Genomic DNA, 26,969 nt, shown 5'->3' on the forward strand with positions numbered 1-26,969 from the left:
GCCCTGAAGCAGCCACACAGTTGAATTAGGGGAGAGAGCAAGCACCCTGGCGTCTGGTCAGAAGTGAGCATGTGTTCGCAGCTAGGCTGGAGGAGAGCGGAGCAGTGAGTCTGGCCTCAGACCTGTTGGATGGGACAAGCTAAATACTGGTTACATTTAGCCTTCATCTTGCTAACTAGTGGAAATGGTGTGGGCTTTAAAAGACAGTCTCTCTTATCGGACTAGATTCAGGGGTTTCTTTTGAATATAAAAGGAAGCTGGGGGAAAAGTAGTGACGGAAAAGGTGGCTTTATAATCTGCTTCAGTGGAGCTTTGGAGATTGATTACTTTTGCTCAAGTCCCAGATATAATGCTCACACATATTAGGGGATATTTCAAAATGAATATGAAGTGATAAAATATCCCCTAATTTTTGTGAGCAGCATAATACTCAAGGGCTGTGCTTGCGGAGCACAGTCACCACATGATCAACTTCTCCCATCTTAGCAGGGTCCCTGTTTAGGGACATCATCTATGACGGACAGTGAAATAATAAAGGTACAAGACCCAAGTGGGTTAAGCAAGGGCGCTGTCACACAGGTTGAAGTGTGATTGGTTGATAAGTGCTAATGGGTGATATAAAGACATGTAACTGGAGTGCTAAGTGAATCCTACTTTTTCATAGTTTTTCCTAATGCAGGGCTGAGGGCAGAAGCTGGGTTTTTTGTTTTGTTTTGTTTTGTTTTGTTTTTACAGAGACAGAGAGAGAGTCAGAGAGAGGGATAGACAGGGACAGACAGACAGGAACAGAGAGATGAGAAGCATCAGTCATTAGTTTTTCGTTGCGCATTGCGACACCTTAGTTGTTCATTGATTGCTTTCTCATATGTGCCTTGACCGCGGACTTTCAGCAGACCGATTAACCCCTTGCTCGAGCCAACGACCTTGGGTCCAAGCTGGTGAGCTTTTTTGCTCAAACCAGATGAGCCTGCACTCAAGCTGACGACCTCGGGGTCTTGAACCTGGGTCCTCGGAATCCCAGTCCGACGTTCTATCCACTGCGTAACCACCTGGTTAGGCAGCTGGGTTGTTTTGATTCAGGAATATAGCCATTTAAAAATAATTTGTTTCCCCCATCTTGTAAAAGAGAAATTTATTTATTATAAAAGTATAAAAAACACAAACTGATCAAAAAAATTAAAAATCACCCATCACCCCACTACTATAAACAGGTTGACTTACATACTTCCCTTATTTTTCCTATGCCCAAATACATATTTTTATTAAAAGTGATTCATATTATATCTACTATTTTGATTCCTTTTTAAAACTGATTTATTTTAAAGAGACAGAGAAAAGGAGAGGGAGACAGGTAGTGAGAGAAAGAGAAAAGCATTCATTTGTTGTTCCACTTAGTTGTGCATTCATTGGTTGCTTTCCATATGTACCCTGACTGGGGATCAAACCCAGAACCTAGGCATTTTGGGATGATGCTCTAACTGACTGAGCTAGCTAGCCAAGGTCTGTACCCACTTTTGTTTTTATTTATTTATTTATTTATTTATTTATTTATTTATTTAGGTATTTTTCTGAAGTTGGAAACGAGGAGGCAGTCAGACAGACTCCCACATGTGCCCGACTGGGATCCACCTGGCATGCACACCAGGGGGCAAATTTCTGCCCATTCGGGGCATTGCTCTGTCGCAACCAGAGCCATCCTAGCGCCTGAGGCAGAGGCCATGGAGCCATCCTCAGTGTCCAGGCCAACTTTGCTTCAATGGAGCCTTGGCTGAGGGAGGAGAAGAGAGAGACAGAGAGGAAGGAGAGGGGGAGGGGTGGAGAAGCAGATGGGTGCTTCTCCTGTGTGCCCTGGCTGGGAATCAAACCCGGGACTCCTGCATGCCAGGCCGACACTACCACTGAGCCAACCGGCCAGGGCTGTATCCACTATTTTGTAAACTACTTTTCACTTAGCTACTTTCCCTATCATCTCTCCAGGTCAATACTATAATATCTATTTTTGTAAGTTAGTTTTTAAAACAAAACCAACAGATACTCTTGGTAAAAATTTCAGAGTATTGCCTGACTAGGAAGGGGCACAGTGGATAGAGCGTTGGCCTGGTATGCAGAGGATCCAGGTTCGAAATCCCAAGATTGCTGGCTTGAAACCAAGTCACTGGCTCAGCTGGAGTCCCCACCCCCAGTCAAGGCACATATGAGAAAGCAATTAATGAACAACCAATGTGTCACAACAAAGAATTAATGCTTCTCATTTCTCTTTTTTCCTCTATGTCCTTATTTATCTCTATCTCTGTCACTCACTAAAAAAAAAAAATTCAGAGTATAAAATGTTAAAGTATTCTTCTTTATCTCTTACCTCCCAGTCTCACTCCCTTGAGGTAACCCTAATACTTTTTTTATTAATAGTTCTCCAGAAGTTTTCTATGTACACACAAAGACACAAATAGTATTGAATTAATTATTGTATTACAGGGCACTCAATCATATCCTGTGATGTGGAAATTCAGGGCTTTTCCATGTTTTCGTTGCAGTGAGCATCCTTGTAGTTAAATCTTTGCAGACACCATGATTATTTCCTTAAAAGAAGTTTCTTTTATCTTAATTTACCTTTTTTTATTTTTTAAGTGAGTGGGAGGGAATAGAGAGACAGATTCACACATACACCCTAGTGGGTATCTATCCAGCAATGCCCATGATGGGCTGACGCTTGGACCAACCGAGCTATCCTCAGCGCCCCGGATGGATACTTGAACCAACTGAACACTGGTAGTGGGAGGGGAAGAGGGAGAAAAGGGGAAAGTATAGGGGAGAGAAGCAGATGGTTGGTTCTCGTGTGTGCCTTGACCAGGGATCAAACTGGGACATCTGCATGCCAGGCCAATGCTCTATCCACTCAGCAAACCGCCAGGACCTATCTTAATTTATCCTAAGATGCATTTCCTTAGAGTAAAGAAATGAGTTGTTGGATTTTACATATGCACAACTCTAACATATTTGATACGTGGAGCCCTTTTGCTCTTCACATGGTTTGTGCCAACTTCACACTTTCACCAGTAAACAACATTGAATATTTAAAACTTAAAAATTTATTTACTTTACTTTTTAAGCTTTTAAAAGTATAACACATAAAGTATAGGGAGAGAAATGAGAAGCATGAGAAGGGAGAGAAATGAGAAGCATGAGTTAGAACTGCACTGTCCCATGTGGTAGCCACTAGCCCTGTGTGGCCAGCTACTGAGCACTTGAAATGTGGCTAGTCTGAATTGAGATGTACAGAAAGTATACAGTACACACCCAATTTTGAAGAATTGGTACAGAAAAAAAAGGAAAATATCTCATTAATAATTTATGATTATCATATACTTAAATGATGTTTTGAATATATTTGTTAAGTAAAATATATTATTAAAATTAGTTTTTTGGCCCTGGCCGGTTGGCTCAGTGGTAGAGCATCGGCCTGGTTTGCAGAAGTCCCGGGTTCGATTCCCGGCCAGGGCACACAGGAGAAGCGCCCATCTGCTTCTCCACCCCTCCCCCTCTCCTTCCTCTCTGTCTCTCTCTTCCCCTCCTGCAGCCAAGGCTCCATTGGAGCAGGGATGGCCTGGGTGCTGGGGATGGCTCTGTGGCCTCTGCCTCAGGCGCTAGAGTGGCTCTGGTCTCTACATAGCGACGCCCCGGATGGGCAGAGCATCGCCCCTGGTGGGCGTGCTGGGTGGATCCCGGTCGGGTGTATGCGGGAGTCTGTCTGACTGTCTCTCCCCGTTTCCAGCTTCAGAAAAATACAAAAAAAAAAAAAAAAATAGTTTTACTTTTTTAATGTTGCTACTAGAAAAAAATATTAATTACATATATGGCTTGTGTGATATTTCTCTTGGACAGCACAAAGTAGGACATGGTATGGCTCCTCATATAACAAAAGCTACCACCTGAGCTGCACACTTCTAATCCGCTCTCTTCCTCCTCTGCTCCTCCACCTGCTCGGGCCTCAGTTAAACCCATGGCTCTTAGAACTAAGGCAGTTACATCCACCAGTCCTTTGTCGGGAATAGTCAATAAACATGTGGTGAAGGTCCGCTTTTGAAAGTAATGAGGTTGCATATTAAGATTGATCTGTTAGAGCAGGGGTCCCCAAACTATGGCCTGTGGGCCGCATGCGCCCCCCTGATGCCATTTATCCAGCCCCCTCCGCACTTCCGGAAGGGGCACCTCTTTCATTGGTGGTCAGTGAGAGGAGCACATTGACCATCTCATTAGCCAAAAGCAGTTCCCATTGAAATACTGGTCAGTTTGTTGATTTAAATTTACTTGTTCTTTATTTTAAATATTGTATTAGTTCCCATTTTGTTTTTTTACTCTAAAATAAGATATGTGCAGTGTCCATAGGGATTTGTTCATAGTTTTTTTTTTTATAGTCTGGCCCTCCAACGGTCTGAGGGACAGTGAACTGGCCCCCTGTGTAAAAAGTTTGGGGACCCCTGTGTTAGAGCTTAGTCCAGAAACAGCAAGGTTGCGTGTCAGATCCCCTATCAGGATACATACCATAAGCAACCAATGAATACACAACTAAGTGGAACAACAAGTGAATGCTTCCCTCTCTTTCTCCACTCCTCTCTGTCTCTTTAAAGTCAGTCAATCAATAATAATAAATTTTTTTTTTTCATTTTTCTGAAGCTGGAAACAGGGAGAGACAGACAGACTCCCACATGCGCCCGACGGGGATCCACCCGGCACGCCCACCAGGGGCGACGCTCCGCCCACCAGGGGGCGACGCTCAGCCCATACTGGGCATCGCCATGCTGCGACCAGAGCCACTCTAGCGCCTGGGGCAGAGGCCACAGAGCCATCCCCAGCGCCCGGGCCATCTCCACTCCAATGGAGCCTTGGCTGCGGGAGGGGAAGAGAGAGACAGAGAGGAAAGCGCGGTGGAGGGGTGGAGAAGCAAATGGGCGCTTCTCCCGTGTGCCCTGGCCGGGAATCGAATCCGGGTCCTCCGTACGCTAGGCCGACGCTCTACCGCTGAGCCAACCGGCCAGGGCAATAATAATAATTTTAAAAAAAATACTGTGATCTACCAGAACCCACTGTTAATGATAAACTCTAAGTTGCCAGTGGAATCATTTGTTAATTGACTTGTTAGAATATGTAAGTCTAGGTGTCAGGAGTTGCTGCTGAGTTCAATGCCATGGCTGCTATCAAAATATGCACCCAGGGCCTGACAAGGCAGTGGCGCAGTGGATAGAGCGTCGGACTGGGATGCGTAATGACCCAGGCTCGAGACCCCCGAGGTCGCCAGCTTGAGCGCAGGCTCATCTGGTTTGAGCAAAGCTCACCAGCTTGGACCCAAGGTCGCTGGCTCAAGCAAGGGGTTACTCGGTCTGCTGAAGGCCCGCGGTCAAGGCACATATGAGAAAGGAATCAATGAACAACCAAGGTGTCACAACGAAAAACTGATGATTGATATTTCTCATCTCTCTCCATTCCTGTCTGTCTGTCCCTATCTATCCCGCTCTCTGACTCTCTCTCTGTCTCTGTGTAAAAAAAAAAAAAAATGCACACAGGGATGGAATCCACGTACTTGAGGGTCAACTCACTGACAGAAGTTCAGCATCTCTCTGCCTCATTTTGTTTTTCTTTTCTGAGAAGCAGCGGGGATGATGGAGTGGCGTGCTAGTTCCAGGAAAGAGTAATCAGCACTGTGTAAACACTGGGAGGAAGAGGGATTACCAGGATATTGCTGATCAGGTCATCGCAGGCTGTTTCCTCTCACTTCCCACCTCCTGAGATTTGCTTGTCATCTCTCCCTCCTCATCAGCCATCAGCTTTCCCTTCTGCACATATTGACTGTACCAGACACGCTCTAGGTCCACACAGCTTTTCATCAAATACCAATGCTGTTCACAGATTGGCTCCCACTCAGTCACTCCAGGAGAGAAGCAAAATGCAGATGAGTTGGAAAACAAAGTCCCTGGGTGATCGTATGAATCTTGTTCCCTCTGCCCTATTGTTGGCTTATATCTTGTTCTTTGAGTCACTTTTTCAGTTTAGATTCAGCTTTAGAGTTAAAAACAAAACAATAACAAAGGGTTAAAAAACCCCACACATCTTCAGAGTATTTTTGGCTAGATTGTGTGTGATTATTTGGAATGTGGCCAAAACCCTTGCTTCATTTCACTGATGCAGTCAAAGTGGCTTCTGTTGGGAAGGTATCCAGGTAAGAGGAATTAAGATAAATAAATATTGCTGTTCCAGCTTGTCCTCATCATCAGTCTTTTGTTGTTGTTATATTATGCTTAATTTTGTAAGAATAATGAATGTTTCTTAGCCCTTTGGAACTCACCACTTAAGAAATTTTATAAAATTGCACTATGATAAATTAAAAACCCTTCCAACAAGAAAAATGAGTTGTTGTTTTTTAAAAGACCCCTCCTCGGCCCTGGCCGGTTGGCTCAGCGGTAGAGCGTCGGCCTGGCATGCGGGGGATCCGGGTTCGATTCCCGGCCAGGGCACATAGGAGAAGCACCCATTTGCTTCTCCACACCCCCCTTCCTTCCTCTCTGTCTCTCTCTTCCCCTCCCGCAGCCAAGGCTCCATTGGAGCAAAGATGGCCCGGGCGCTGGGGATGGCTCCTTGGCCTCTGCCCCAGGCGCTAGAGTGGCTCTGGTCGCGGCAGAGCGACACCCCAGAGGGGCAGAGCATCGCCCCCTGGTGGGCAGAGCGTCGCCCCTGGTGGGCGTGCCAGATGGATCCCGGTTGGGCGCATGCGGGAGTCTGTCTGACTGTCTCTCCCCGTTTCCAGCTTCAGAAAAATACAAAAAAAAAAAAAAACCTCCTCACCGCCAAATTTGGAAAATAATGAAATACCTCATTGAAAGGAGCATGAACTAAGGACAGAAGGAGTGCCATTTTTGTTTCTTTTTAACTTTTTTTAAAAAATTTTTGAGGGACAGAGACAGAGAGAGGGACAGATAGACAGAAAGGGAGAGAGGAGAAGAATCAATTCTTTGCTGTGGCACCTTAGTTGTTCATTGATTGCTTTCTCATATGTGCCTTGACCACAGGGGGCTCCAGCTGAGCCAGTGACCCATTGCTCAAGCCACCAACCTTGGGCTCAAGCTAGCAACCATGGGCTCAGGTCTACTATTCCACACTCAAGCCAGCCACCCCTGTGCTCAAGCTGTAAGCCGTGCTGAAGCCGGATGAGCCTGTGCTCAAGCCAGCGACCTTGGGGTTTCAAACCTGGGTCCTCTGCATCCTGGTCTGACACTATCCACTGCACCATTGCCTGGTCAGACCCATTTTTGTTTCTTTATTGTTTGCACTTACTTAGTAGATGAACTTGAGTAAATGTTTTCTTAGCCTTAATTTTCCCATCTGTGAACTGGGAAGAGAGCATTCTCCTTTCTTCCTGTGTTCAGATGAGCATTGCAATAAAAACAATGAACTAACAGAAAAGAAACAAATTATTCTGGGTTGCAGTCATCATGACTGACATTTAAAATTCCTTTCCAGCGATACATTCTGAGATTATAAATAATAAATGCATTCACTCTTTCCAACCCACTGTGTTTAAATACATGTAAAACCCAAAGACCTCTTTCTTTTTTTTTTTTTTTTTTTTTTTTTTTTTTTTTTTTTTGTATTTTTCTGAAGCTGGAAACGGGGAGAGATAGTCAGACAGACTCCCGCATGCGCCCGACCTGGATCCACCTGGCACGCCCACCAGGGGGTGACGTTCTGCCCACCAGGGGGCGATGCTCTGCCCCTCTGGGGTGTCGCTCTGTTGCGACCAGAGCCACTCTAGCGCCTGGGGCAGAGGCCAAGGAGCCATCCCCAGCACCCAGGCCATCCTTGCTCCAATGGAGCCTTGGCTGCAGGAGGGGAAGAGAGAGACAGAGAGGAAGGAGAGGGAGAGGGGTGGAGAAGCAGATGGGCGCTCCTCCTGTGTGCCCTGGCCGGGAATCGAACCCGGGACTTCTGCACGCCAGGCCGACGCTCTACCACTAAGCCAACCAGCCAGGGCCAAGACCTCTTTCTTATCACAGTAAATCGGGTGGTAATTTTGGCTATACAAAAACTGCTAAGTGCCCATTTTCTCTCTTTATATTTAAAGCTGAGCAAATACTTTTTAAAGTCTTTCTACCTCTCCTCTATCTGGCCCATTACCCAAGAGTTAAGCAAATTTTAAAAGTTGTCAGTGGTGCTATAGGATGGCATAAGATTGAGTAGCCTTCCAGTAGCATTGGGTGAGCCAGAGAAACCAAAACCTCAAATGAACTCCATTTTTTTTTCTTTTCCAAGTGAGAGGAGGGGAGATAGACTCCCGCATGTGCCAGGACCTGGATGCACCTGGCAACTGCTGTCTGGGGCTGAAACGGCGGCTCCATGGGGCCATCCTCAGCGTCCGGGTTCAATGCATTTGAACCAATTGAACCATGGCTGTGGGAAGGAAAGAGTGATAGAGAGAAGGGGAAAGGGGGCTGGAGAAGCAGATGGGGGTTTCTCCTGTATGCCCTGACTGGGAATCGAACCTGGGACATTCACACACCAGGCTGATGCTCTACCACTGAGCCAACTGGCCAGGGCCAATGAACCTCATTTTTAAAAATATTTTTAAAATTTCTTGATTTTTTTTTAATTTTTTTTATTTTTTTTTATTTTTTATTTTTATTTTATTTTTTTTTACAGAGGCAGAGATAGACAGGGACAGACAGACAGGAACAGAGAGAGATGAGAAGCATCAATCATCAGTTTCTCGTTGCGCATTGCGACTTCTTAGTTGTTCATTGATTGCTTTCTCACATGTGCCTTGACCGTGGGCCTTCAGCAGACCGAGTAACCCCTTGCTGGAGCCAGCGACCTTGGGTCCAAGCTGGCGAGCTCTTTGCTCAAGCCAGATGAGCCCGTGCGCGACCTCGGAGTCTCGAACCTGGGTACTTCCGCATCCCAGTCCGACGCTCTATCCACTGCGCCACCGCTTGGTCAGGCTTAAATTTTTTATTTATTTATTTTTTTAGTTGTTTACAGAGGCAGAGATAGACAGGGACAGACAGGAATGGAGAGAGATGAGAAGCATCAATCATCAGTTTCTCATTGCGCGTTGCAACTTCTTAGTTGTTCATTGATTGCTTTCTCACATGTGCCTTGACCGCGGGCCTTCAGCAGACTGAGTAACCCCCTGCTGGAGCCAGCGACCTTGGGTCCAAGCTGGTGAGCTCTTTGCTCAAGCCAGATGAGCCCGCACTCAAGCTGGCGACCTCGGGGTCTCGAACCTGGGTCCTTCCGCATCCCAGTCCGACGCTCTATCCACTGCGCCACCACCTGGTCAGGCAAATTTCTTGATTTTTAGAGAGGAAAAGAGAGAGGGAGAAACATCGATTTGTTGTTCCACTTACTCATTGATTGGTTGATTCTTGTTTGTGCCCTGACTGGGGATTGAGCCCATAACCTTGGCACATTAGGATCACACTCCAACCAACTGAGCTATCTGGTCAGGGTGAACCCCATTTTGATTAAAAGAATTGTTAGAACTTTGAGAATAAAATAGTTCCCTTTCTTGCCTGACCTAGCGGTGGCACAGTGGATAGAGTGTTGGCCTAGAATGCTGAAGACCCAGGTTCTAAACCCCAAGGTCGCTGCTTGAGCATGGGCACATCCGGGTTGAGTGCAAGGTCACTGGCTTAAGCATATTGTCATAGATAGGATCCCATGGTCACTGGCTTCAGCCCAAGGTTGCTGGCTTAAGCAAAGGGTCGCTGGCTTGGCTGGAGTTCCCTGGTCAAGGCACATATGAGAAGCAATCAATGAACAACTAAGATGCTGCAACTATAGGTTGATGCTTTTCATCTCTCTCCCTTCCTGTCCGTCTCTGTCTCACTCTCTGTCTTTGTCTTTCTCACGCTAAAGAAAATAAATTAATTAAATAGTTAGTTCTCTTTATTCTCGTCACAGAATGAAGCCAATATCTGTGAACTAGCAGATTCTTATGAAAACATGACAAGTACTGGATAGTATGGTATCAAACATTATTACCATTTTCCCCAATAAAGGGCTTATATGCGATATAAAGTTATTTTTATTTTCAGGTTAATTTTCTTATCAAAAGCATTATATCTAACCTAATTTACCCTCTCAAAGTTTTAAAAACATTATCAGATAAAAGCAAAACCGAGCACAAATTGGAAGTCTAGGGATTTCACTGGCCCATGGCCATGATAAGATTTCATTAATAATACCAGCCTAGGTGCCACTGGTTCTTCGCCCTGACAGCTCACACAAGACATCCAGCCCCCAGACACCCTCTCATGACTCTCATCACAAGAGGATCGGCAGGGTGCGTCCCCCACGTGTGCCTGAGCCTCACCCTGTCTGTGGGTTTGTCAGAATCTGCTCGACTCTGACATTGTTCCCTTCGTGGGCAGCGTCTCTCAGTTCCAGCGTGTCGCCCCCCTCGGGCAGGGTGCGTTCCCCACGTGTGCCTGAGCCTCACCCTGTCTGTGAGTTTGTCAGAATCTGCTCGACTCTGACATTTCTCCCTTCGTGGGCAGCGTCTCTGGGTTCCAGCGTGTCGCCGGCCCCTCAGGCGTTGCTGTCGGCCCCTTGGGCGTTGCTGCTCCCTCACTTGATGGACATGGCCAAGTATACCAGACTCCTCAAGGAGCTGGAGTCACCTCCCCTTCCTCTCTGTGGCACACTGTTAGAGCAGTCCGCAAACAATATAATTTGTGCCTTGATATTTTTCAGAGACTTGATGAAGTAGCTGTTTGAGTTTTTACTTTCTGGCTTCCTGCTCTCCATTAAGTTGGACATCAAGGCCATTAAAGAGTGGGTGCGAGCGCAGAGAGATCCAGGCTAAGAACCCACAGCCTTTAGTAATCAGGATTGCCCCCCTCTCTTCCAACAGCCAAGACATCAACCTGATACTGGATCTCTCTCTCTCTCTCTCTCTCTCTCGTTCTCTCTCTTGACATGAATGCTCTCCCAGGAGACTTCAGTCGCCTCCACCGGAACTTTCAGGTTTCCCCACTAGTTCACTAAACAAGCCCTAACCTCCTGCAGCAGGCACGTCCCAAACACAAGCTAAGATCCCTACTAAATGAGGATTTACTCTTGTTTTTATGAAAACCGCCCCAGACCAACCCCAGCGGTTGAACTGGAGGTTGAGGATGGGAGCGAAGTGGACCTCGGTGCAGATGGTGAGGGGTGGGGTGGGTCAGGGCGAGGTTGAGATGCTTTCAGGAAAGTGCCAGAGTGCTTTATCTCTACTTAGGGTCTGCATTCTCTCTGCAGAACGACATCTTCGAGTGGTCCCGGGACCACCGAGTCCACCACAAGTACTCGGAGACCGACGCCGACCCCCACAACGCCCGCCGGGGCTTCTTCTTCTCCCACATCGGGTGGCTGTTTGTCCGGAAGCACCAGGATGTCATTGAGAAGGGCAGGAAGCTTGATGTCGCTGACCTACTGGCTGACCCTGTGGTCCGGTTCCAGAGAAAGTAAGTGAAGGAACACCACAGAGCTGTCCCTGGGGAACAGGACCGAGAGGCAGAGCACAAAGGATGCAATGGTATCCCCAAGTAGTTATCCTCAGGGCACTTTCTCTGATGTTTCCGTCTTGTTAGCATTTCTGTTTACTTGTTTCCTTTTGCTCAGGAAGTTTTCCCTGCGAACACATTTGTTTCTAATTTTCATTTGAAATGGGTTTCCTTTAAGCCCGCTGTCATTTCCTTCAGATGGGTCTGCTTGGCTCATTCCGTGGAATTTGTTTCTGTAGTTCCCCACGCCCCCACTCATTTCCCCGAAGTGGCAGGGCGGGTGGGAAGACGTTGTGTTTCAATGGCACACTGGACTCCCACAGGACTGGACTCTCTCCAGACATCCTGCTCCGTCCTCCTGGAATTCCTTTGTAGTAAAGTCTCCCTCCCTCGCTTCTACAAAACGTCACTCCAGTAGGTTTCTGTGCAGAGAAAAGGTGGCTGTGTAATGGAGAACCTCAAAGTGCTGTGCGTACTAATGGTGTCAGTGGGGCATGTTCAGTCGTTTGCAGCGTGAACCGGTTCGACAAGCACCTGGAGAAAGACTGCCTATAACTGTTGGCACGTAGAGGGCAACCATTATTCACCTTTTCATAAGGAAGCCAGCAAGGACTGTACCCATTTGGTCTGGGTCTGCGAAGTTGGCCACCATGAAAGCATTTATAAATGGGCTTGTTGCCCCAAAGCAATGGATTCATGTTTTACATTCAAAGCTGAGCATATTGTCCCAAAGAGGGACAATTTATGGATCACCCTCTGGTTAGAGCCTTGAGATAATATGGCTACTAGAGACTATGTCCACTGACAAGCAGGAGTCATTTGAGGACATGTCTGAATAGAATCTCCTAAAAATGGAAATGGAAGCTGTGCCTTTGTCTGACACAAGAGAACCTTGCCTGAAAGGAAGTGTGGCTTGGAAAATGCTTGATTTCCCCTTAGCCCCTGCTTCTGCCTAGGAGGGGGCAGCACAGCATAGCGAGAAAACGGCGGGCCCTGGAGACAGACTGCCCAAGATCAAGCTCCATGGCTCCTCCTTGTTCTTGTAAAAGAACTGACCAGTCTAAGGCTCAGTTTCAGCTATAAAACGGCAGGAACACCTCTAGTTCTTATCTCCGACAGTGTTTATGAGGACATAATGAAAACAAATTCACGGGAAATGCCTGGTACATGGTAAGAACTGAGGTCCGTGAGGATTATTACACAGGCATTTGCTATTCCAGAAGAGGCCATGTGTTGCCATCCCTTGTTTTGATGGATTGCACCATACGGTCTTCTCTCTGCTCCTCAGTTCTGCTCTTTCAAGTGGACACACCCAGTATCAATAGCCAAAACTTTTATAGCAAAAAAATAGCAAGATGTTTTTAGTTAACAGTTAAACATGTCATTAATTTTGACTTTCCACCGTGAGAAAATCTGCAAAATTCAGAAACATATAAAGAAAGAGAATCATCCACAGTCCTAACACACGAACACAGCCATTATTAATACTCTGTAGTATGCCTTTCTATATTTCAAGCATATGTCTGATATAGTTTACATGATGGCAGTCACACTGCATATGTAATTTATGTCTCACCTCTTAAATTTAGATTATACTGTAGGCTGTGTGCATTCACTGGTTGAGTGTCATAGTTTATTTAACCATCACTCTTTGACTGGATATGTATGTCATTTCCAATTTTGTGATATAAATGATGTTGTTATAAAATTAGTAATGCCTTGGGACAATCAGACCTTAGATTAATTTGAAGAGCTCAGATGAGATGGCAAAGGATCTTCTATTTTATTCATGAGAACTGAGCTGAGTATAATAGTCTGGGTTTCTCTGACCATAAAAATGGAAGATCTTTTTTTCCATCCTTTCCCTGAAAAATTGTGGTGCGGTAATCTTATTCATTAGGTGTGTACTCATGGTACATATGTCCAAGGACTATTTCTAAATGCAAGCAGAAGAACAAAGACTATTTCAACATGTTCCCTGGATAGTTATCTGAGAACATCTTTCATCACCAGTCCAGTGACCAAAGGGGGTGGTAGCTATCAGAAACCATCTACTCATATCATCATTTCATGTGTGTCATTGAGCTCCTGGTAGGTGCCGAGGATGCAGCTTTAAATAGGGTAGTCCAGAGCAGCATGGGAACAAGAGCAGAGTTTTCTAGCTCACTCTGCAGGCTGCGGAGGGTGACAGAAGGCCGATGGAATGAACTACCTTCTAAGCCAAGACTAGAACGATGAGAAGAAGTTAGATGAAGATGGGGAAAAGGATGTTTAATGTGTCTTTCATTTCATAGAACTCTATAAGGAGCATTGAACTGTAGAGCTAGGAGGAACCTTACGAATCACTTTTCCTATGGGAGAATAATAAGCAAAATGGAGATAGAAAGTGGGGGATATTAGTACTGTCTTAATCTCTTTGGGCTGCCATAACAGAAATGCCCTACACCAGGTGGCTTAGACAACAAACATTTATTTCTCACATGTCTGGAGGCTGGGAAGTCCAAGATCAAGGTGTCAATAGATTTGGTGTCTGGTAAGAGCTCTCTCCCTGGTCCATTGGTTCTCATTGTCCTCACCTGACAAAAGGGACAAGAGAGCTCTCAGGGGTCTCTCTCTATATTCTCGCTGCTCCCCGGGGGTCTCTTTTATAAAGGCATTAATCCCATTCATGATGGCTCTACCCTCATGATCTAATCACCCTCTCATGGCCCCGCCTCTTAATACCATTGCATTAGGGATTAGATGTCAACATTTGAATTTAGGAGGGACATTAATATTCAGTCTGTAGTAAGATTATTTACTCAATGTTTTTTTTAACTATATCTTGCTGTTTGAAAGGGGCCACACCAGTTCTCTGAAGTGTGGTTGAGCACTCGTGTCCTTTGGTAATTATCCAGCCTAGAAAACATAAGAGATTCATAATCTAAAATAAAGCTGAGAATCACTGAACTAAAGGAAAAGGGCTTCCAAGATTCACAGAGAGAGTGCAGTGGTTTGGGTATTTTCATGTTTGTGAAGCCAGATTTACTGCTCCTGCCCATCAGGCCATGTGGAGGAGACAGATTCCTCTAGGAATGAGTCCTTGTGCTTAGGAGTACGAGCTGGAGGCTGGCTCCCATTATCAGTGGTCTCAGTCTTTGCTAACCCTGGGCTGAGTTGGGGGCTTCCTAAGTAACAGAAAAAGGTGCCCAGCTCGTTTGGGGCCCAGACCTGGGTCATTTCAGTGTCACACCTTTAGAGTTCCCACCTACTCCCATATGGTTCTCCGAGGGCAACAGTCTCTGTAGCCAGGGTTTGCAGCTGATTCCACTGCCCTCCCTGGTGCGTGTTTGTGCCAAGAGATCCAGCTAAATGCCACTTGGATAGTTTCCTCAAATAAGCAAACATATAAATGACAGAGACCAAGGATTTAGAGACTCCTCCTTCATTCAGTACACTAGTACTAATATTGCAGTTGAGTGATAAACTTGTGCTTAGCCATCCTAATGACAACTCACCAAAGACAACAAGCTTGCCAGAGAGCCAGGCTTGACCAACTTTTTATTATACAGTCTCATAAAGAGAAAAGAGAGTGGCACTAAGGATAAAAGGAAAACAACACAGTTCAAGGCTATAGCTCCAGACTTTTCCTTCAAAAGATAATTTTACTGAGGCTCCTATAACAGATAGTTAATGGGACTCCTCAAGTTTTGTTCTACTGTAATTGTGAATAACAAAAAGACAGGGATTAGGAGATGAGAAGGAGAGAAGCCAGTGATATCACATTGAGATCCTGGCAACTCAGACCCCTGCCCCAAGTCCTGTGCCTTCAAGAGCCACGCTTCTCTTCACAGGGTAAGGAGATCACAGGTGAAATAGACATGCTACCTGGAACTTTCTCCCACTTCTAGACCAATGCCTTGGCTTCCCAGGATCCTGGAACTCCCTGCCCAGATCACTTTGAGCCCACTACCAGATCCTACCCTGGCCTCTTCCCAGCTTTTCCTCCTGACCAAAAACGTGCGTACCCTAGGCTTGAAGCGTGGCCAAGGAGCTGTGTTTGCCTGGCCATGAGCTTAGAAGCGTGAGCTCAGATGTCCATACAGAGCAGACAGAACCCGGGGCAGGAAGAGAAGAGGGGTACAGACTAGGGGTTTCCACCTCTGCCTGTGGCCTGGGCCCTGCCAGTATTGGGAATGAGCCTAGAAGGCCGCCACTCAGAAGGTTGACAGGTTGCTAGGAATTGCATTTGGCTTAAACAAGATGGAAGTTTGTCTCCAATATAAAATAATTGTGGCGATACAACATGTAGCAGCAGCACTTGGCCAGTAGAGGACAGTATTCTTTTGTGTTTCTGCTTGTAAAGCCAGTATCCACGGCCACTATCACAGCCGCCCGGCCCATGCAGGTTCGCATTAGATTCGGACAGACGGTAATGAAACAATGGAGCCAAGAACTGGTGGGCCATCATCTTTAATCCTAGCTGGCACCCGGCAGGCAAGTAAAAACACACACTGGGATCCAAAACCCACTCATTCAGTACTCACAAAGCTACTGACTTATTTGAGTTTCCTAGAATCAAAGGTTTCTAGCTCACCAGATTTATTCACCTCTGTTCCCCATCTCCTTCCTTCTCCCTGCACAAACTCTGCACAAACTCGCTTCTCACTCAGCACTCCACCATCTTGGCTGCTTCTCCTGGCCTCCTCCACGTGGCCTCTCTCTGCCTCTCTGCTCTCTCCTCTAATGCTAATCTCAGGAACCTAGAGAGAACAAGCTCCTGGTCTGCCCCACTTTATAGTGCAGAAATCAAAACCTTTAATCCAATATACAAAAATAGGGAAGTCTCTAATACAAAGTCACTTATCTGAGGCATGATGGGATTATACCACCCCACATCAAAAAGGGTGGGAAAGGCTTAGTCCTAAACCAAGCCCCAGGCCTGCCTGCCCACAGCCCGCCCCCAACACACATTAATATCACCTGGGAGATGGGCTTCTATGTGGGCAGCGCCATCTTTAACAAAGTGAGCATAATATTGATATATTTTATCTGCCCAACACTGCTCTACCATCTTTAGCTTGTAGCTTTCATTCTTTCATTTTCTTGTTCAAGATGACTACTATTGTTCCAACCAGAAGGACGGTGGGGTGGGGGTGGGATGAGACCACTCAGTTGAGTCAGTCACCCCTAAGGAGCTTTGCCAGAAGGCACTTAGTCTATCCACTTACCCTTTATCTTACCCCTTGACCTTATCTACATTCAGAGGAAACTGACAAGTGTAGTCTCTTGAGAAATACATTGCACCCTTGAGTAAAATCCTGGTTTTGTTTCTATGGAACACATATGAGTTAGCAATTAGCAGTTTCTGTCATAGTTTTCTCAGGCTTAGCACATTTTTTTTTTTTTCTGAAGCTGGAAACGGGGAGAGACAGTCAGACAGACTCCCGCATGCGCCCGACCGGGATCCACCTGGCACGCCCACCAGGGGCGAAGCTCTGCCCACCAGGGGGGATGCTCTGCCGCGACCAGAGCCACTCTAGCGCCTGGGATAGAGGCCAAGGAGCCATCCCCAGCGCCCGGGCCATCTTTGCTCCAATGGAGCCTCGGCTGCGAGAGGGGAAGAGAGAGACAGAGGGGAAGGAGGGGGGGGGGGTGGAGAAGCAAATAGGCGCTTCTCCTGTGTGCCCTGGCCGGGAATCGAACCCAGGTCCCCCGCACGCCAGGCCGACGCTCTACCGCTGAGCCAACCAGCCAGGGCTGGCTTAGCACATTTTTGTGAGGCAAGTGAGCAGCTTCTCTGCCTCCCTTTAGTAAGTAGAAACTGGAATCTCAGATCCTCTCTCTGAGATGATAGGAGATAAGATTCAGAGACTGTTTCTCCTAATGCTTTGCTTATCCCATTGATTTCCGTCCGAGATAAGAAATTCCTTTGAAGAAGCATGCAAACACTGCCATGTGAGTTTTTGAAGTTTTTGAGGGGGATGCTAGTTTAGTCTGGTGCCGAGGCATGAAAACAAGATCTTTGCCTCTTCACTATGGTGATGGGATAAACTAAAAGAAAATGTGTGGAATTATTCAGAAAGGTGAAATGCTTCTGTTTTGGTGCCTCTGGGAAGAGATGAAAATGTTTAAGTCTTGCCATTCCAGGAAGGCACTTGAATGGCTAGATCTTTTTGAGGCCTGTTTCATTTCGATTTGTCCCTTTGCCCATTATCATTAGTCTTTTTTTTTTTTTTAAGAATGATCATGACTTTTCTCAGTGATACCTTTCTTTTTATGACTTTATGTCATTCCTGTGTGTCTAAGCCCTAGGTGTATTTCTCTGTTGGTGACCATCATATAGCGAGCCAAGCAGTTAGACATGTTCACAACTGACTCATCTTCATTCTCCACACTACCCCTGGCTTTGTCTTCCACGTGGGAGATCCCCTAGGAAGTAGGATGAGTCACTGGGGATTCACAACCAGCCTGACTCCATCTCCCTTGACCAAACCTCTCTGATGTCTTTTCTCTTGGGCTCTTGGGAGTCTCTATGTTTTGAGTCCATTTTCCTTGGGGCCCTACCGAACATGTTGCTAGGTTAATGGAACAATTTTTGTCTACATATTGGTGACTTTGAATGGCCAAGCCCATTATAGCCCTTGTGAACTAGTTATATTTTGTAGGAAACCCATAGAAATAATTTCCAAAGAAGAAACTTTGGATGATGAGACATTCAAACATCTAAACATGTGGATAAGATTTTTTTTTTTTTTTTTTGTATTTTTCTGAAGCTGGAAACGGGGAGAGACAGTCAGACAGACTCCCGCATGCGCCCGACCGGGATCCACCCGGCACGCCTACCAGGGGCAACGCTCTGCCCACCAGGGGGTGATGCTCTGCCCCTCCGGGGCGTCGCTCAGCCGAGACCAGAGCCACTCTAGCACCTGGGGCAGAGGCCAAGGAGCCATCCCCAGTGCCCGGGCCATCTTTGCTCCAATGGAGCCTTGGCTGCGGGAGGGGAAGAGAGAGACAGAGAGGAAGGAGGTGGGGGGGAGTGGAGAAGCAAATGGACGCTTCTCCTATGTGCCCTGGCCGGGAATCGAACCCAGGTCCCCCGCATGCCAGGCCGACGCTCTACCACTGAGCCAACCGGCCAGGGCCTAAACATGTGGATAAGATTTGAGGACAGTGCTTGGCTAAGGAACCAATGGGGTGAAGCTACCATCTGTGTGATTATGACTGAACGCCTCTAAGTCAGAATCTCGCCTAGGCCGGACGATATGGCAGCCCCGGGGCCTCGGTTGGCCTTGGATAGCCGGTCCCCCACCTTCCCCACCGGCGGGCCGCCACGTGTGCCCCCGCGTGGTGCGGCATGCCCCGCCATGTGTCGGGACCGGGGTCTGGTGCTGAGAGCCCCTCGTCCTGGGAAACGGGGTGTGGCCGGAAAGGGGGCCGCCTCCTCGCCTGTCACACAACGCACGTTGGTGGGGAACCCTGGTGCTAAATCATTTGTAGACGACCTGCTTCTGGGTCCGGGTTTCGTGTGGAGCAGAGCAGCTCCCTCGCTGCGATCTACTGAAAGTCAGCCCTCGACACAAAGTTTAAAACAAAACAAACAAACAAACAAACAAAAAAAGATTTGAGAACAGACACGAAGGCAGGATCCTTGGTCTAACCACTGCTGGTTTCACTTGGGCCCTCGCTAGTCCTGCAACAGCAAAACCAAACTGATACCAAAGCGAGGGGCACTCAGCCATGCTGTAAGCAGAGCCAATATCTTTGATATCCTTTTCACCCACTCATCTCTGAGCTAATGGAAGCCATGAAGCACATGGCATTTCTCAGGGGGTCCAGCTTCCTTCTCTTTTCTGCATTTGTCACTTTTATTCTTTTCTAATTTTTAAATTTTAGAGAGAAACATTGATTTGTTGTTCCACTCATGTATGCATTCATTGGTTGATTCTTGTATGTGCCTTGACAGGGGATCGAACTCACAACCTTGGCATGTCAGGTTGATGCTCCAAACAGCTGAGCTACTGGGCCAGGGTTTGCATGTGCCACTTTTCATTCACCACCTGTGTTTTGAGCGCTCATAATATACCAGGCATTGTTCTGGGCGCTGGAGACTGGACAGTGAACGGCAGAAGCAGATGCTGGAGGTGACTGCTCTTTCTGGAGCTCCCCGAGTTGGGTTTGGGAATGTGAGGGGGGAAGCCCCACCGCCTCTGCCCCCTGCTTTTGCTGCTCCTCATTCCACCTCTCCTGTCTCAGCCCCTGTCTCACAGATCTGTTTTTGGTTCACTCCCTCTCGTCTATTTACCTCTTCTGTCCCCACAGTCTTTTTGTCTTTTCACCTGCCAGTGGGCTTTGTTCCTCCTTTTGTGCCCCGCTCCGCACAGGCAGAGACGTTTTCCTTCATCTATCAGACCGTGTTCTCAGTGCCAAGATGCCCTTCCTCTCGCCTAGCTTTATTAGAGGGAAACAAAAGTCATTTAGCCTATTGCTGAGGCAAACTCTTTTCTTTTTTTTGGCAGGGAGATGAGGGTTTTGTCTTCTTGTATTTTTCCCTCACTTCACTCATCCTCTTGCTCTGATTTACTCTTTTCATGTGTTCCTTGTATATGCAAATATTCCTTCTCCTTGAATCCTCTGTCCCATTTTTGAGGGTCAATCTACCTTTGGCTAACAGCTTGCGCCTACACTCTGTCCTCACCTCAAACTGTTGTATCTTATCCTGGCTGCATGAAAATTTTAAGACAGATACCTTTTCTCTTTTTTTTGTATTTTTCTGAAGCTGGAAACGGGGAGAGACAGTCAGACTCCCGCATGCGCCCGACCAGGATCCACCTGGCACACCCACCAGGGGGCGACGCTCTGCCCCTCCGGGGCATCACTCTGTTGCGACCAGAGCCACTCTAGCACCTGGGGCAGTGGCCAAGGAGCCATCCCCAGCGCCCGGGCCATCTTTGCTCCAATGGAGCCTCGGCTGTGGGAGGGGAAGAGAGAGACAGAGAGGAAGGAGAGGGGGAGGGGTGGAGAAGCAGACGGGCACTTCTCCTGTGTGCCCTGGCCGGGAATCGAACCCGGCACCTCTGCACACCAGGCCGACGCTCTACCACTGAGCCAACCGGCCAGGGCGACAAATACCTTTTCTTTGAATAAATTCCCCATGTCAGAGATTAAATCTGTATCTGTTAAGTCTCAAGGACATGATAAAGATCAACTGAAGATGCCTGAGGTCACCAGTTCAAAAACCCCAGACTTGCCCAATTAAGGCACGTAGGAGAAGCAACTACTATGAGCTGATACTTCCATCTCCTTCCTCCCCCCCTTCTCTTTCTCTTCCCTCTCTCTAAAATCAATAAATAAAAAAGTCTTTTAAAAAAGAAATTAAAAATATCAACTAAAGAGGTATGAACTATGTTTAATTTGACCCTTTTTGTTAATGGTCAATGTAAGAGGTAAAACACCCTTTAACTGCTCTTATGAAACCTTTGGCCTTTCTAAACAGGCTCTGACTGCTCTGGCCAAACAGCTGAATTATACCCTGGAATACAGGACAGCGATGATTCAATATTGAGGTTTTAGCATCAACACCTAAATTTCCCCATTTTAGTGGTTAAAATTTGGGCAGGGGAGAAACCATTACAGCACAAAATTTAAGAGCTTGTTTTGACTTTAAAAATTTCCAAGTCAAAATGTCATGTTTGCCTCTGTAAAAGGTACTTTTCCTAGTAGGACTTTGGGAGAACTTGCGCGCGCGTGTGTCTGTGTGTGTGTGTGTGTGTAAATACACCAATTGCATTAGCAGTTCTTCTTTCTCCACATGTCTGAAACCTGAATACTTCACTCATTAGTATATGTAAAGCCAGTTGCCGCGGCCACCATCACAGCCCCCTGGCCCATGCAGGTTCGCATAGGATTCGGACAGAAGGTAACGAAACAATGGAGCCAAGAACTGGTGGGCCATTACATTTAATCCTAGCTTGCACCCGGCAGGCAAGTAAAATACACACACTGGGATCCAAAACCCACTCATTCAGTGCTCACAAAGCTACTGACTTATCTGAGTTTTCTAGAATCAAAGGTTTCTAGCTCACCAGACTTACTCACCTCTGTTCCCCATCTCCTTCTCTCTGCACAAACTCCGCACAAACTGACTTCTCCAGCACTCTGCCATCTTGGCTGCTTCTCCTCTCCTCCACGTGGCCTTTCTCTGCTCTCCTATGTAATGCTAATCTCAGGAACCAAAAGAGAGCAAGCTCTCGGTCTGCCCCATTTTATAGTGTAGAAATCAAAACCTTTAATCCAATATACAAATAATGAAGTCTCTGATACAAAGTCACTTATCTGAGGCATAATGGGATTCCTCATGAGAGTGCACCACCTCACATCATGCAATCAGTCAAGGGTGTGGGGAAAAGCTTAATCTTTTTTTTTACAGGGACACAGAGTCGGAAAGAGGGATAGATAGGGACAGACAGAGAGGAACGAGGGAGATGAGAAGCATCAATCATCAGTTTTTCGTTGCGACACCTTAGTTCATTGATTGCTTTCTTATATGTGCCTTGACCGCGGGCCTTCAGCTGACTGAGTAACCCCTTGCTGGAGCCAGCGACCTTGGGTCCAAGCTTGTGAGCTTTTTTCTCAAGCCAGATGAGCCCGCGCTCAAGCTGGCAACCTCGGGGTCTCGAACCTGGGTCCTCTCATCCCAGTTTGATGCTCTATCCACTATGCCACCACCTGGTCAGGCAGAAAAGCTTAGTCTTAAAACTAAGCCTTGCCTGACCTGTGGTGGCTCAGTGGATAAAGCGTCGACCTGGAATGCTGAGGTTGCCGGTTCAAAACCCTGGCCTTGCCCGGTCAAGGCACATATGGGAGTTGAAGCTTCCTGCTCCTCCTCCCCCCTCTCTCCCTTCTAAAATGAATAAATAAATAAAAATTATTAAAAAAACAACAACAACTAAGCCTTAAGCTATAACGACCTGGCCTACTTACAGCCTGTCCTCTACACCCAATGCAAACTATAAGCAAGCAAACATATATCATATTTAAAAACTTATTTGACCAACAGCATATTAGACATATTGATCAACAGGTGTCAATGGATTCTGGAACTGCTGTTTGTAAGGTGTTGTCTTAGCTCCATTGTTGGTGGCAATAAAGGCATCATCGTGTATCTTTGATACACTTTAGTTAGCCAGTAATAGCTGTCATTTATGAACTGCCTGCTATGTACTTACATTATGTCTTCATACACATTATCTCTGATCCTTTCAATAACTCTGTCTTTTAGATAGTGGGACCTGGATTTTGGACATGAATCTAAATATTCTGGCTCCCCATGACCTTGATTAACCATGTCAAGAAACAACAGCATATCTTTGCACTGAATTATTCTTTATTACCAAAGCTGAGATAAAAATCTTAGCTGGTTTTAGTATAAAATTTCAATAATATATAGAAGTCAAAGCAAGGTTAAATTTTATGAAAGACATTTTGATACAAGTAGATATCATTATCACTAATACTAATGTATCCTCAATCCCTGGTTCTCTTTCTAGACCATGCAGACTTTCTAATATCTATATTTCCTGGGAATAAACAGCCCTTCCAGTCCTGGATATGGTTTGAGCTCCAGGGTTTCAGCCAGTAGAGAGAGCATCAACAACTTTTACAAGAAGTTTCTGTTTAATCCTTATTTACTCTAAAAAGTTGGAGCTACCACCCTTGACTTTTGCATCAGAGAAAAGGGCACTTATTGCCTTTTCGTGGTCTCTTCTTTACCATGTAGTAGGGCAAAAAAAGCAGAGAAAGCTTTTCATAACAGAATATTCATTTTCTGGTTATTATTTCTTCCAACAATTACCCCATAAAAATGTCTCTAACTTCAGAGTCCTTGAAATCTGCACATTATCTTTAAAAAACATTTAAACAGAACATAAGGATAAAATTCTATTTTCAGTACAAAACGTAATATAAATTCATTGTAGAAATTTTTAAAAATGCAAATAAGCTTTATAAAAGGTAAAATAAAATAATTTTCAATTCTTTCACTTAGAAAAAATTAGTTAAAATTTTGCTGTATAGACTTCTCAGGTGTGTTTTTTTAATGAATCATGCTCTGCTTTCTTTTTACAAAAAAAAAACAAAAATGTTTTCATATAATATATACTATGATAAAGTGATTAAAATAAGAAAAAAATTATATAATATGTACCTTTATATTTAGTTTCTAGACTGTCTGTTTTGTGTGTGTGCATGGGTCCTAATTTCCATTTGATATGGAAGAACTACCTTTAAGCATTTCTTGTAGTACAGGTCTATTGGCAATGAATTTTCAGCTTTGTTTGTCTAAAGGTCTTTATTTTGTCTTCATTCTTGAAAGGTATATTTTTACTGACATACGATTCTAGTTTGGCAGGATTTTTCTTTCACTATTATAAGAAGTCAATCCCTTGTCTTATGCTTTGTATAGTTTCTGAGAGGTGTTCTGTGATTCTTACCATTATTCCTCTGCACGTCATGTTTGTTTTTCCTCACTGCCTCCAAGAATTTTTTTCCTTTATCTTTGGTTTTCAGCAGTTTGACTCTGATGTCTCCAGGTTTCTTTTTTGTTTGTTGGATGGTAGATACTCTGCTTGAGATTGTTTGGGCTTCTTGGATCTGTGACTTGTTGGATCTTTCATTAATTTTGGAAAATTCTTGGTCATTAGCTTCTCAAATTATTTTTTGTCCTATTTTCTCACTCTTCTTCTGGGACTCTAATGACACATGTTATACCATTTGATATTGTTCTACAGTCTTTGGAGATGCTGTTCTGTTTAATTCAGTGCTTTTTCTCTTTACGTTTTAGTTCGAGTAAGTCCTATTGCTGTATCTTCAAGTTCGCAAATTCTTTTCCTAGCTATGTCTGCATTGCCGATGAACACATCAAAGGAATTCTTCATCTCTGCCACTGTTCTTATGTACAACATTTGCATTTGACACTTTCATGTTTTCTCCCTCTTTCCTGTCATCTCCCATTTGTTCGTGCACATTGTCCACCCTCCACTAGATTCCTTTAACTTATCAATTACAGTTATTTTAAAGTCCCTGATAGAGCCCTGGCCGGTTGGCTCAGCGGTGGAGCGTCGGCCTGGCGTGCGGGGGACCCGGGTTCGATTCCCGGCCAGGGCACATAGGAGAGGCGCCCATTTGCTTCTCCACCCCCCCCTTCGTCTCTGTCTCTCTCTTCCCCTTCCGCAGCCAAGGCTCCATTGGAGCAGAGATGGCCCAGGCGCTGGGGATGGCTCCTTGGCCTCTGCCTCAGGCGCTGGAGTGGCTCTGGTCGAGGCAGAGTGACACCCCAGAGGGGCAGAGCATCACCCCCTGGTGGGCAGAGCATCGCCCCTGGTGGGCGTGCCAGGTGGATCCCGGTCAGGCGCATGCGGGAGTCTGTCTGACTGTCTCTCCCCGTTTCCAGCTTCGGAAAAATAAAAAAAAAAAAAAAAAAAAAAAAAAAAAAAAGATAAAGTCCCTGATAGTTCCAGCATTTGGGTTATATTTGAGTCCGGTTCTAATAATTAATTTATCTTTTGTTAATGTTTTTTCTTTGCAATATTATGTGATTCATAACTTTTAATTATATGCTGGACATGTCTAGAAGAATATAGAGACTAAGGTAAATATACTTGAGAGTGAGCATCCCTACCTATTCTTCTCTCAGACCATTAGCATGTGTGTGGATGGCAGAAGGTAGAGGTTGAACAGTGAATCAGGAGTGAGGTAGGTTTGGGCATTGTTGTTGCTGTGGTTACTGTTAGTGCACCGCAGACTTCAGTGGATGGCTGCTGTTACTGTGTGCTTACAGTGGAGTCTGAGGTACCAGAGGGGATTTCTAAGTATTAATGCTTTACCCTCAGCTTTCAGCTGTCCCTGTACACCTTCACCACAGAGTAGATCGCTCTCTGTGTTTTTGCCTCATCCCAAGTTGGTTAGTGAGAGGTGACTTCTATTGCTTGTTTCTCAGTACATGGCTTGTTGTAGAGGTTTGGGGGTCTCTCTGTTGTCCTGGTCCTGTATCAGTCTTAGTGCCTGAAGTTTGGGGTTAAGGCTTTCTGAGCATCTTTGCCCCACCCCCACCCCCTTTGCCTTAGGAGACCTCTGCTGTGGAGCAGTGCAGGGCCCCGAACACAAGCTAGGGGGCAGCAGGCTTTGGCTCCCTCCTCTTTTTCAGAAGCAGAGGTTCATTGCCTGCATCTGGAGGCATGCAAGTTCACTGTCTCTCCCTCAGAGACAAATAGGTTTTACTTCTGTTCTTCTCCAGGCAGCAATGCACTTTTGCCTGGTCCTAAAGGCCAGAGGGTTTCCTTCCCTCCCCCCAGCAGCTTAAGACTTTTACTTTTCAAGAGAAGGCTCTGGGGAAGAAGGCAAGCCTTTCTGCTTGTCTCCCAGCACAGCTGGTCACCGGCTGCATCTGTGCAGTGGAGGGGGCTCTCTTCCCCTTTGTCTCTAACCTTTCTTGTAAACACTCCACGGAGGTCTGCAGAAGAGGCTGGAGGGTGCATGCGAACTCCCTTGTCCGAGGCTCTAAGCTATTCCATATTGACACACTAGCCAACACTTGACTTTTAAGGATTTATTACATTTTTAGCTGACTTCTTCCTTTCTACTTTTATGGAGGTCACCCCTTTCTCTTGTGTTCTGCCAAAAGCTTGTGGATGGGCTTACTATTCTTTGGAAATTAATTTATTTAGTTGCCTTGTACTTTAACTCTCTGAGGGGCTCAAGGAAAGTTATTATTTTATATATTACCCAGGCTTTTTTCATTGTTCAGATGGAAACAACATTCTCTTAAGACTTTCTGTAAGACTTTTCTGAGTAGAAGCAGAACTCTGCGTAGTCTTTTATTTATTTATTTTTTTGCATAGTATTTTATAATCTGTTTTTGCCTGACACAATCCTGTGAAATCTTTCCAGTTTTAATGCTTGCTTAATATTTCATTGTGAGGGTGTACCATAATTATTCCTAGTGAACATGGAAGGATTTTCACTCCTTTTTAAAAATCACTATAACAATGCTCTGCTAAACAACTTTATGCGTATAAGTCTTTGATCATAGCTATGATACTTTACTTTTGCTAAATTGAGAGTTGCTGAGTCAAATGACATGTAAAACTCTCAGCTTTTGATACTTACTATCATAATGAATTTGCAAATCTTTGATTACTAGGGAGACAAAGCATGTGTTAAGATGTTTTTGGCCATTTCCATTTTAAAGGAGACATAGTTATTGTCCCCACTACTCTAAATCTACCATGGGACAAGGTCATAGATACTTTCTTTTCATCTCCCTCTTCCTTTTTTTGTTGAAGAGGAAGATCTGACAAAGTGAGATGACAAAGTCCACTTTCCTACCCAGAATCCTCCTGCCACTCATGGAAAAACAGGAAGGTAGAACAGTCACAAATGAATCTGACGTATACACAGGCA

At 45.6% G+C, this 26,969-nt stretch overlaps 1 protein-coding gene across 1 annotated transcript in view; it reads left to right on the forward strand.

The window, feature by feature from the left end:
* The window catches only part of SCD5 (stearoyl-CoA desaturase 5), a 189,291-nt gene that overhangs the window by 128,521 nt on the left and 33,801 nt on the right, over positions 1–26,969 (forward strand). Inside the window, exon 3 of the mRNA XM_066232542.1 lies at positions 11,287–11,492. Within this exon, the coding sequence (XP_066088639.1) occupies positions 11,287–11,492 (206 nt within the window). The remainder of the gene's footprint in view (positions 1–11,286; positions 11,493–26,969) is intronic.

This window comes from Saccopteryx bilineata, chromosome 5 (assembly GCF_036850765.1).
Source record: "Saccopteryx bilineata isolate mSacBil1 chromosome 5, mSacBil1_pri_phased_curated, whole genome shotgun sequence".
NCBI lineage: Eukaryota > Metazoa > Chordata > Mammalia > Chiroptera > Emballonuridae > Saccopteryx > Saccopteryx bilineata.